At 39.5% G+C, this 12905-nt stretch overlaps 1 protein-coding gene across 10 annotated transcripts in view; it reads left to right on the forward strand.

The window, feature by feature from the left end:
• EOGT (EGF domain specific O-linked N-acetylglucosamine transferase) overlaps window positions 1-12905 on the forward strand; it is a 114970-nt gene that overhangs the window by 48314 nt on the left and 53751 nt on the right. For all 10 annotated transcript variants that reach the window (XM_085850636.1, XM_085850638.1, XM_085850634.1 and 7 more), the window contains one exon: window positions 6495-6589. In XM_085850636.1, coding sequence (XP_085706762.1) covers window positions 6495-6589 — 95 coding nt within the window. The remainder of the gene's footprint in view (window positions 1-6494; window positions 6590-12905) is intronic.

Raw genomic sequence — 12905 nt, forward strand, 5'->3', positions numbered from 1 at the left:
TTATTGATGCAAAACATTCCAGCTTTTCATTTTTAATTGATTTGTAAATATTTCTGAAAACATGTTTCATTTTGTCATTATGGGGTATTTTGTTTAGATTGGTGACCAAAATTTTTAATTTAATTCATTTTAAATTCAGGCTGTACACAACAAAATGTGAAAAACGTTAAGGGGTGTGAACACTTTCTGAAGTCACTGTAAATTAAAGGTTAAAAAACAGAGATAGATACACATTGGAAAATATGCGATTGAAATGAATAACTGGACTTGCTCGTGAAGCCTAATGTCGATCTTCATCACAGGTAGAACAATGGATGGAATCAACAGAACGATGATTGAAACATGGTATGCTAACTGCGGTGAGAAGCAAGGAAAAGCTGATGTTTTGGGCATTAACACATCTCTCTTTTGCTCGAACGAAGGGTTAATGCCCAAAAGTTTAGGATTACCGACAAATGTTGGCATTTCTTCAAGAGGATTAGAGCAATCATGAAAACCCATGCTGCTGGAGCTCTTAAACAAGACAAAGAAGCCAAATTTCCTCAATCCCCTTTGAGAGATTGGTGGGCCCAGGTGAGAGTGCAGAAGCTGCACTCCTGTAGAACTTTGTTCATCTCTTCACTCAGGAGACCTGGAGATACTCTGGCCGACCAGGGTCTTCATCTTCTTGTATTCGGGGATATGCATCATATTTAATTCTAGGCCACACATATCTACATATGCTCAATATGCAACAAACCCATCACCAGAATACATTACTCACTAAAATGTAATCATTGCCAGAAATGGCTACACTGAAAATACGTATACAGTTGTAAACTCAGCATTGCTCTTCCCAAGCTCTTTCAACAAATAACCCTCACCCAAATTCCATGCACACCTATTCTACCCATAACCACAGCAAATGCCAAATCAAAATCCAACAATCTATAATTGTGTGTGTGAGTGTGTCCTCCCTAACTCCAAAACCATGAAATCTAGTGGCCCGAAACTTTGCTGCGTACTAAGGGAACTTCAAGGAAGTGTATGAATGAAAATTTGGTATTTGGGTAAATTTAAACACCCCTTTTGAAGGTAATTAGCAGGGTGCTTATCATTCAAACATATATATATATATATATATATATATATATATATATATATATATATATATACATACATACATTAAAGCCTCACCTAGATGACTGCATGCCACCTTGGTTGGCCCACTGTCACCTCGCAGGGGTCTTAAGCCACCATTTTGTTTCAGCCTGCTCAAAAATGCCTTGACTTGGAACAGACCCCAATGGTTTCTGTGCGATAAAGCGCTCAAAATTTATTTTTTTACTTTCCTCACTCATATCATTGAATGTCTAATATTCGTACCTATGAATCACTGTATAAATTGCATTTTTAGGTGCTATAGTTTTCAAATGTGGAGCTTGGAGAGATTATTATAATTTTTATTTTTATTTTTTTATTTTTTACTTGGATATGATGCAATTTTCCACGATGGCCTCTCATAGATCAATTGAAGTGTATAATCAAAACCTGTCTTCGGATTTGAGGATCCGAGCTTGTGGACTAATTAAGTGTCAATCTGGAGTGAAATCTGAAATTTTAAAGAAATTAGCAATTGTTATAACTAAGTGTATTTACTTTAAGAAAGGCTGTCTATGCTCCCTACTCTATATTTACACAAAAAAGTGAAATTGCCAAAGCATTAAACAACTTTTTCTACTGTTTGGACAATTATATTGAGTGAAGAATACATTAAGGTATGTGCCCAAAGTGTAACTTTATTTGGTGCAACAAAAATAATTAAGCAATGGGACAAGTTCGGCTGCGGGATCGCCATAAAGGCTCCCGTGGCATGAGCATTGGGCATGATGACCATGGCTGCCCCAGTTTAAAAAAGGGGTAAATATGAGAAAAAAAATAGGAAAAAAATGCAAAAAGATATATTTTTCCTATTTTTCCATATTAAAAAATATATTTTAAATATTGAGTTTTGGAACAAAAAAAGGGGGAAAAAGAAGAAAAAATTATTTTAAATAGTGAGTTTTGAAATAAAAAAATAGGGGGAAAAGGGAGAATTTTTTTTAAAATAGCCAGTTTTGGAACAAAAATAAATAGAAAAAATAGGTGAAAAATAGATTTTAAAAAGGCAGTTTCAACCAAAAAAGAGGAAATAAATAGAAAAATATATTTAAATAGGCAGTTTTTGAATAAAACAAATAGTGAAAATATAGCAATCACTTTGGTGTAAAAAAAAAACAAAGTTTAGCAAAATAGTGAAAAAATAGCAGCAAATCTGGTGTAAAACAAACGAAGTCCAGGAAAATAGTAAGAAAAAAACACTTTAGTGTAAAACAACAAAGTACGTAGAGAAAAATATTGAAAAAATAGCAGCAAATATGGTATAAAATACACAAAGTCCAGGAAAATAGTGAAAAAATACCAGCAAATCTGGTGTAAAACAAAAGTCCAGGAAAATAGTGGAAAAAAAAACACTTTCGTGTAACACAACAAAGTATGTATAGAAAAATATTGAAAAAAAAAGCAGCAAATTTGGTATAAATAACATTAAGTCGAGGAAAATAGTGAAAAATAGCAACAAATCTGGTGTAAAACAACAAAGTCCAGGAAAGTAGTGAAAAATAGCAACAAATCTGGTGTAAAACAACAAAGTACATAGAGAAAAATATTGAAAAGATAGCAGCAAATTTGGTGTAAAAAAACAAAGTCCAGTAAAATAGTGAAAAATAGCAACCACTTGCTTGCTGAAAAAAAAAACCAGTAAAACGTCCAGGAAAATAGTGAAAAAGTAGCAACCAAATTTTGAAAAAATAATAGTTGGGAAAAAATAGTGAAAAAATAGCGCTGCAACCACCGAAATCTCAAGAATATTTTTTTAAAAATAGGAAATTAAACCAATCCTTTTGCTGTTTTGGAGCAAAAATTTTTTTTAAACAACACTGAAATACCAAAAATCGACTAAAAATAGCCAAAAAATTGTGGAAGAAAATTTTGCTTGCTGCAAATCGACTCGGTGAGTTTTCCGTGGTGAAATCCCCAGAGTTAGGAAGGCAAAATAATTTAAATTAAAGATCAAATTAAAAGAATGATTAACATAACGGAAGGATTAAAATCAGCAAAACAACGGGACAAGTGAACTATGAGTTCAAAAACGAAATGGAAAATGTTTTCAATGGCTACAAAGCAATGCTTGCTGAAAAAATAATAAAGCAGTGTAGAAGACTCTCTTTAGCTTCTCTTAGAAGGTTGAAAGCCCTCGAGCTGATGAACCTACAGTATTAACATACTCAACGTTTTACATCAAGACCAACTCCATCACCAAGAAAAGTATAAAGCTGGTGTTGGCTTAGTGGAAGGGTGGCTGGCTTAGAATCTTAAGGCCCTGAGATTGAGCCCCGTTGGCTGCTGAATTAACACCAGGTGAGGTTGACTTAGCCTGTCATCCTTCTGAAGTCAGCAAAATAAGTACCAGTGTACTGGTATAGGGGCACAGCATCAGTGGCATAATTGCTCCCCAACAAAATGGTAGCTACCCAGCAGCCAAGCTGCCATACACAAAAAGAAGACCAAGAGGAAGTACAAAGAAGAAAACAGCATGTCCTCTCTTGGAGTTTTCAGACATGGAGGAAGGGGCAGGCAACCCTGAGCCTCTGTCTGACTAAATTATCAACACCATGCATCCTCACACCAAGGCAGGATAGATGAGAGGTACACACACCCGTTTTATGCTGTCTCGCCTGGTTTAAAATCTTAACCCAGCTATAAACTGTCATCCCGGTGTTTCACAGGAAGGGTGATTAATCAATGTGTGCGCCATCCCTCAGATGGACATTAAACTAGGTGTCACATCTGCCGGAATTAGTTGGTGGACAATAAGCATTCCTTCACATTGTCCTTCAAGAATAGTAGGGGAGCTCTCCCTGGCATCCTGGCCAGATAATAAAATTTATGCTCTACCCTACAGGGGAACTGCATCAGCAGCATTGCTACACCGTGTGTGTGTGTGTGTGTGTGTGTGTGTGTGTGTGTGTGTGTGTGTGTGTGTGTGTGTGTGTGTGTGTGTGTGTGTGTGTGTGTGTGTGTGTGTGTGTGTGTGTGTGTGTGTGGCCATAAAGTATTACATAACAGTCTCTTTGCTACCTCTCCCTCTCCCCTCACCTTTCTCTCTGTTTTTCTCCCCCACCTTCTCTTTCTGTCTCCTCCTCACTCCCTCCTAATAAAGTGCAGCACTCTTCTCCCATATCTCTCTCACCTCCTTTCTCTCCCTCCTCCCTCCTCCCTCCTCTCTCTCTCTTTCTCATTCCCATCCCTCTCCTCACACCCCCTTCCTCACTCCCACCTCCTCTCTCTCTCTCTCTCTCTCTCTCTCTCTCTCTCTCTCTCTCCCTCTCTCTCTCTCTCTCTCTCTCTCTCTCTCTCTTTCTCTCTCTCTCTCTCTCTCTCTCTCTCTCTCTCACCCATCCCTCTCTGTCTACCCCTCTTTCTCTCTCTCCCTCCTCTTTGTATTCCGGTCAGCTGTCAGCAAAGCGACGGGTGGTATTTGCTTTTTAAAATTAAATGCCATCAAAAATATGGCAACAGCATGACAAACTTATTGCATCCTCTCCTTAATTTCCATTATTCGATTCCTACGTAAACCATACTACACTCAGACTAGACAGACCCAATAATAGAGATGGTGGTGGACTCCTTACCCTCATCCACAAAAACATTCCATTCACCAACAAAATTCACAATTTAATACATTATAATTACATTAATATATAAATTATACAGCAAAATAATTAATACAAAATGATACTACTATTGAACTTTTTCCATGGAGATCAAAATGGGCAAAACTCTCCCCAACATAATTAACACATATATATATATATATATATATATATATATATATATATATATATATATATATATATATATATATATATATATATATATATATATATATACCACGTCCAAACGATTGTTCATCAGCATTCCAACCCTCCCACAAAAATACCCCGTCATACTTGTTGGTGACTTCACAACACCAAAGACCCTTCCTAGCTCTACAACCTAATAACCTACACGAGGGCCCCCCTCATCTTATAACAGTTAGATGAACTGGTTATTACTTCAGGAGTCCTCAGGGCTCCAAACCGTACTTTAAAAAAATCTGTTTCTTCAAGATCTCCATCACCACCACCATACGCAACACTCCTGTCCTATGCCGATGATCTCACAAAAGACATGCACCATTACAGCACCAAAAAGGCAGCCAACTCACTCCAGAAATATATACACCTGGAATATTGGTTCACCCAAAAACACCCTGAAAAGGTACTCAAAAAATACAGCAACTCTCCCCCACCACAGGTACACACGAGTCGCACTTGCACCCTCGCATTACATTTTTCAAACAACACATCCCACTAGCCAGACATCCAATAATCTTCACTCTCAATACACACATCATTCACTCAATATGTCAATAACATCAATGCCAAAGCTATGTGCGAAATCAGCACACTTAAGGCACTTTCAGACAACCAAAACAGCCTCTCACCATAACATGCAAAAACAAAAAACAAAAATATAAAAAAACAACCTCATTCACACTACCGTACCGTACCCGTACCCGTACACTACCGTACCGTACCATAAACTACTCGTACCCATGTTGGGCATCGGCAACATCTGATATGTGATACTAATAACCGTAAGTTACAAATAACCCAAAACATGGCCTGCAGGATCGTAAAAGGATATACAAAATCTATGAACGTCGACAACCTTCATGCTGAATCAAAAATACTCCCAATTCAAGATTACACAGTTTGTCTTGGCAGCACACAATCCTTAACGTCCCTGCAACTCTATATTAAACCACCACCCAACTTTGAGGTTCAAAAAAAAAGATTCCACAGCTCACCGCTACTCCCACACATCAACAAAACCCTTCCTTTTCTCCCTCTTACCTCTATTCAACAACATATCCACATTCGGGCCATGACATCCTCAACGCCTCTCCTCCCGACATACACAACACAGAATCAACTCTCTCTAGGGAAATGAGAGTGCACCTTGCCTGATTGTGCCATGGTAACCACCTATCCCTCCAACACTACTTACACAGCATTCACTTTTCAGAAAACCCAATGTGCCCACATTGCAACACAACACTGCTCCACATACCATGGCCTACCTATTCTCCACATTCCCTGCATTCACTCAACACAGGCAACCCTTTAACATCAATGCCACAAAAGATCTTGAGGACTAACAAGTTGGCAGTGCTGGATGCCTTTGGTCCATTGGATTCGCAACCATGTGGTGCCAAGGTAATAACAACAAGAATGGCAGTCAGCATACCTCAATCACCATTCTGTTGATTCCATCCATTGTGATTGTCATGGTTAAACCCTTCTTAGTTGAAAGAGTACATGTTGTCCTTCGTGTGTTTGCAGACACATTAATTGTTTGCCTTTATTTAGGGAGACTCATCACTTGTGTGTGCAAGCCACATGCGTTACTGCACAGCAACTCGATTGTTTATCGACCTCCGAAATCCACGGCGGAACAACGACAGGTTGTTTTTTTTGTACCTTCTCTTTTTACTCTTCTCTTCTAATTCACCTACTCTTTCTCTCTTTTTATTTCATTCCTCACTACAATGTCTAATGCTCACAGAGAAGCTTTCTAATAACCCAGAATCCAAAGGCAATGGGTAAATCAACACAGTTTATGGGATTCAAAACTGTGATTGCAACATGAGGCAAGCACTCAGGTGGGATTGCCAAAGCAGCGTACTGCATGTAAGCAGAGAAGTCAATTTTCATGTCTTTCTCCCAAATCATCTGAACCAGGATTCCAGCCATGTACAGTGCCTTCGCAAGGTATTCACACCCCTTGACTTTTTCACATGTTGTTGTGTTGCAGCCTGAATTTTAAATGGATTGAATTTAATAAAATTGTCACCAATATATGCAAAATACCGCACAATGACAAAGTGAAAGCATATTTTTCGAAATTTTTACCAATTTATTGAAAATGAATGCAGAAATATCCCATTTACATATGTATTCAGCCACGTGAGTCATTACTTTGTAGAAGCACCTTTGGCAGTGATTACAGCTTCGAGTCTTCTTGGATATGTCTGTTTCAGCTTTGCACATCTGGATTTGGGGATTTTCTCCCATTCTTCCTTGCAAATTTGCTCAAGCTCTGTCAAGTTGGAAGGGGAGCGTCGGTGAACAGCAATCTTCAAGTCTTTCCACAGATTCTCAATGGGATTCAAGTCTGGGCTTTGGCTGGGCCACCCAATGACTTTCATGTTCTTGTTCTGAAACCATTCCAGTGTTGCTTTGGCTGTATGCTTGGGGAGATTGTCCTGTTGGAACATAAATATTCACCACAGTCTAAGGTCTTGTGCCCTCTGAAGCAGGTTCTCCTCAAGGATTTGCCTGTATTCGGCTCCATTCATTGTTCCCTCTCTCCTTACAAGTCTCCCAGTCCCTGACACTATAAAGCATCTCCATAGCATGATGCTGCCATCACTATGCTTCACGGTAGGAATGGTGTGAGATGGGTTATGAACTGTGCTCAGTTTCCACCAGATGTAGCGCTTTGCATTCAGGCCAAGGAGTTCAATTTCCATCTCATCAGACCACAGAATCCTTTGCCTCATGCTCTGTCTTTCACACGCCTTGTTGCAAACTTCAGGCATGCTGTCGTATTCCTTTTTCTCAGAGGTGGCTTCTGTCTGGCCACTCTCCCATAAAGCCTAGATTTGTGAAGTACTGCAGAGATTGCCCTTCTGGCAGGTTCTTCCACCTCAGCCAAGGAACTCTGTAGTTCTGTGAGTGGTCATTGGGTTCTTGGTCACCTCCCTCACCAAGGTCCTTCTTGCCCAGTTGCTCATTTTTGTCGGAAGGCCAGCTCTAGGAAGAGTCTGGGTCGTTCCACGTTCTTTCCATTTCCTAATGATGGAGCTCACTGTGCTCTTGGAAACTTTTAACACTCTATAAATTGTTGTATACCCTTCCCCAGATCTATGCTTCCTCACAATTCTATTTCGGAGTTTTTCGGATTGTTTCTTGGTCTTCATGGTCGAGTTTCTGCTCTGACATCCACTGTCAACTGTGGGACCTTATATAGAAAGGTGTGTTTCTTTCTACATCATGTCCATTCAATTGATTGGCTACAGGTGGACTCCAATCAAGTTGTCGAGACATCTCAAGTGTGATCCAAGGAAATTGGATGTACATGAGGTCAATTTGGAGTGTCATAGCAAAGGGGTTGAATACTTATTGATTCAAGACATTTAAACTTTCCATTTTTAATTAATTTGTATAAATTTCTAAAAAATAATTTCCACTTTGACATTATGGGGTATTTATTATGTGTATGTCAGTGACAAAACATCTCAATTAAAACCTTTTTCAATTCAGGCTGTAACAACAAAATGTGAAAAAGTCAAGGGGTGTGAATACTTTCTGAAGGGACTTTATGTTTCTCGAAACACTTTCTCATTTCTGGTCAATTGACGTTGAAGAACCTTAAAGTTTTAAGTTTTCTTTCTTTCGATGAAATATATATATATATATATATATATATATATATATATATATTTGTAACTCCTTTGACCTTTCAGATCTACCCACAAATCTGTTTCAGGTTTGAGTATACTATCTCCTCATCATTTAACCTCTTTCTCCATTCTCACTTTAATGACTCGAATTCTGCACGTTTTTTATAGTATTTGTTGTTTTTCTCATAAACAAAAAAGTAAAACAAACTCTAATTTGCATTCATCACCTTCATGTTCCAAATATATTTGCATAAACTTAAAATATTAGGTGATCAATCTCTTTGATGAGTACTGTGAATGAAAAATGATGTCTTGATGTTTCGGGAAAAACAAAGTTATTTAAAGCATCTTTCTCCTTCAAATGTCAAACTTAAACAACCAGGTGAGCTTGTTTTATTCACAATCATGTACAAGGCAGAACATCTCTTCAATGTGAATTTGTCCCTTATAATGCAACACATATTATTTGATTATGTCATAGTGTGCCAATATTGCTAAAACTGCAATGTAAATGCAACATTAAATTTATATCCTTTTTGCTGTTAGATGAGATTTTCCTTTTTAAATTGTTATTGAGCAAGCTGTGTGATCGTTAGTCGTTATCACAAATGCGTTCCATCCATCCAATGGGACCACACTCTGTGCAGAGCATTGGTGCTGCCTAAGCAGTCTCCTTGGCTATTAGGACACAATCCTGGACAGGTCGCCACTCCAACACAGGATACCAGCAAGCTGGCACTCATTTTGCCGACCTTGGAAGGATGACAACCCCACCTGGTAATTAATTCAACAACCGAGTGGGATTTGAACTCAGGATCTTAGGATCCGAAGCACACCACCCTAACCATTAAGCCAACACCAGGCATACAAATGCATTCGGATGGGCGTTTACTTATGAATTTGACTCGGTAGTATCATTACCAAAGTGTGCCTGTGCCGGTTGCTGATGAAGTGCTCCCCCTTAAGTGGGAGCAGGAATTTGTAATTTGTTCAGGGTGCTGGCAATAACTTCCCCTCTCTTTGTGTAAGTGATAGACAGAAGAAGACAGAAAAACTGTGGGTTCTTCAAGGTTGACAACTATTTCTAACAGACGGGACATCCAGTTCAATGTCCATTCGAGGGACAGCACACTTTGTGAAGTACAACGTCATGCTTGTGAAGCACCAATCTGACAGTTTTATAGTGGGATTGGGATTCGAACCCAGACTAGATGGCTCAAAGGCAAATACACTGCTGCTGCACCTTCCTGTCAGACAATGCATTATTGAGTTGTTGGATGCATACCGCTGCACAAATTATGGCTAAGACAGGTGTCTAATCGACCTATTGCTGAATATATTTACTTGTTTTGCTACTGTATATAATAATTAATTAGAAGAAAAATGCTGTTGCCTTGACTTTTTAGTTTGTGATTGCAACTAATACTTGTAAGGCATATCACATGATAGGTCATCTTCTACTTGTTTTGCTTGAAAATGAAAATGACGAAGAAGAAAACTTAATTGAAGAATGAGGCAAATTTTCTCTGCCATCCTTGTGCCTTATCCACACCCCACCAATCCCATCTACGACAGTTAAAGCAAATTAAAAACTAACTCCAAGGAGGGAATTTTAGCAGATTACAGGCATTTAATGGCCTGATCCATTCAAAGAATATCGTGGAATCTTTAATGTACACAACATAAATACAGACGGAATACCTGGCTTTACTGTTTGACAGGTGGCATGCTGTGAAACTCAGTAAACGATATCGGTACTTCACCCGGTTGGTCGTTTGTTTTGTATATAATGTCAAGGTTGGTGAAGGAATTAGAACATAGAATGGACCACGATGTCACAGAATAAAAGGAACAGTGGAAAGAGAGGGTGGGAACACACCAACAGTAGGGTTGAAGGACAAAATGGAGGGAGATGTGGAGAAATAAGGGATGTGGGGAAGAATGAGGGCTCGGTGAGGACACGTGGGGTGGACAATTTGAATAAAGAAGCAAACTCTCAGGAAATAGAAATTGGAAACTTGCTAAGAGATTTGCTTGGGGAGGGATAATGTGGGTAAAAAGATCATGGTTGGGCATTGGGGGTTACCTGAGATGGTGGTGAACAGCTGTCTTGAAGCTCTGGAGGGAAGAATGAGATTGAAGAGACTGAGTAAATTGATTCTACAGGTGGGAAAAAGTGGAATGGATTAGTGGAGGTGAACGGTGATTCTGGGTTTTGGGAGTTTCACCAGAAAAGGGTTACTGGCAGACCATATATGCCTGGCAGAAACTTGGGGGTATGGGAGCCGAAGCAGAGTAATGAAAGGGTATTGGGTGTTAGACCAGAAAGGAGGCAGTAGAAGACAGAGAGACCACCACCAACCTGTTTGCAATTTGAAAGTGATAAGCCCAGAGACTCAGCTTCATCGCGGAAGATTCCAATGATCTTGAAGGCCTCAGAGTAAAGGTAAGTGATGTGTGACGCAGGGGTACCAGCTCAGAGTGGAGAGCATTATTCCATCTAGCTATGGATGAAGGCCTTGTTGGTGGATTGGTGTTCAGGTGTTCCATTGAAGGACTTTGCACAATGGAGGATACCCAGTCGGCGGTTGGCTTTCAAACCAAACTTAGAAATGTGGTTTGCCCAAGTAAGATAATGGCAGATAGTGAGTCCATAAACTATGAGTGACTGAACTTCTTCAAGTGGATTGTTAAGAAAGTAGTTGGGAGGGTTTGCCAGATGGTCCTTTAGGCGAGTGAGAGAGTGAGATTTGTCAAGATTGAAAGACCTATTCCAAGTGTATGACCAGCTTGTGATTCCATCAAAGTCTGCAGAGAGTGCCCAATCTGATGGATGGGGAATGTTACGGCAGAGAGTGGAGTCATTAGCAAAGAGATAGAGGATTTTCCAGTGAGTCAGAGAGATCATTGATGAATATTAGGAATAGGACTGGGTCCAGGAACCTGCCTTAGGGCACTCCAGCCTTGACAGGGAGAGGAGATGAAAGAATCCCATATTGAGCCACACGTCGACTACGAGAGCAGAGGATGTCAGTAAGCCTCATGTGGAGTTGGTCTTGGATGCCATAAGCAGAGAGTTTGGAGAGCAAGGGGGGATGCCAGACTGCAGCGAATGCTTGAGATATGTCTACAGCGATGGCTTTGATCTCATGTCTGACATTGAGAGCCTCCATCCATTGTTGGGAGGGCAGAAGCAGCATGTCCAGGGTTGGTGATCTTACATTAGGCTGTTGGAGAATAGGAAGGATTTGATATCGACTGCAGTGATTGAGTCCATGACCTTTCTGATGATTGGAAGTATGCTGATAGGTCTGTATCTAAAGGGATTGGTTTTTGCACCATGTTTATGTAATTCAGTGATGTTGGCTGACTTCCAAGCAAATGGAAGATGACCTCGGGCATATGATAGGGAGAACAGAAAGAGGTTGTGTAAGAGTAGCAAAGAAGGTTTTTTGGGGATGTGTGAGTTGATGCTGCCTGCTTCAGTTGCAGAGTCAGAGGGTTGCCAGAAAATTCTCCACTTTCACAGGTTCAAAAGATACAGAGTTCAGGAGCAGTTGGGTGTGACTGAGTAGGGTGGTACAAAGAGCTTGGGGTTGGGACACAAGGGTCAAGTTCACAGAGTTTTTAGTCAAGTTCAAACCTAGACTAGACAGCTCAATAAAACATACGCTACTGATTGAGCGATCATGCACCTCATCAAAATTTCTGGACTAAAACAATCGGAATTAAAAATAAAAGCATTCTATAAATTACTCCTGATCAAACCTGAAATGCAGAAAACTTTGAACTGCAAAGTATTTGTATGAATAGATGTTTTTTTTTAAATCCAGTTATGATAATTATAATGATCCGTCATGGGGCGCACCATGTCCTGAAGCCAATGCATTATTTTTCATGCAAAAAGTTTTTGGCACTTGTCCACAGGAGCCAAGGCTAATAGGCACTCCTTACATACATTCTCCCACACATGTCACGGTGACGTGTTGAAGGCATGTCTGCAAAACACACATAATGCAACATCGCATTGTATGCTTGTAAAATACTATTTTCTTTCTTATATCTGAGTTAAAAAATAATACCCATTTGGTTTAACTTTGATCAGGACTCTTATTAATGAGTAAGCTTGTACTATACATAACCCAAGCAAGTAATCATCAAGTTACTGTACAGCTAACAATCTATAAAATTCAACAAGATTGATGTTCATTTCTGATGAGAAATTTCAAATTATTTCCTGTTCCACCCCCTTTGTACCTCACCTGCCACCATATTGTATTCAGCACAGGTGGTAAAGATGGGAGGGAGGGGGTGA

This window comes from Eptatretus burgeri, chromosome 13 (assembly GCF_056783735.1).
Source record: "Eptatretus burgeri isolate ZD-2024b chromosome 13, Ebu_testis_v1, whole genome shotgun sequence".
In the NCBI taxonomy this organism is placed as follows: Eukaryota; Metazoa; Chordata; class Myxini; order Myxiniformes; family Myxinidae; genus Eptatretus; species Eptatretus burgeri.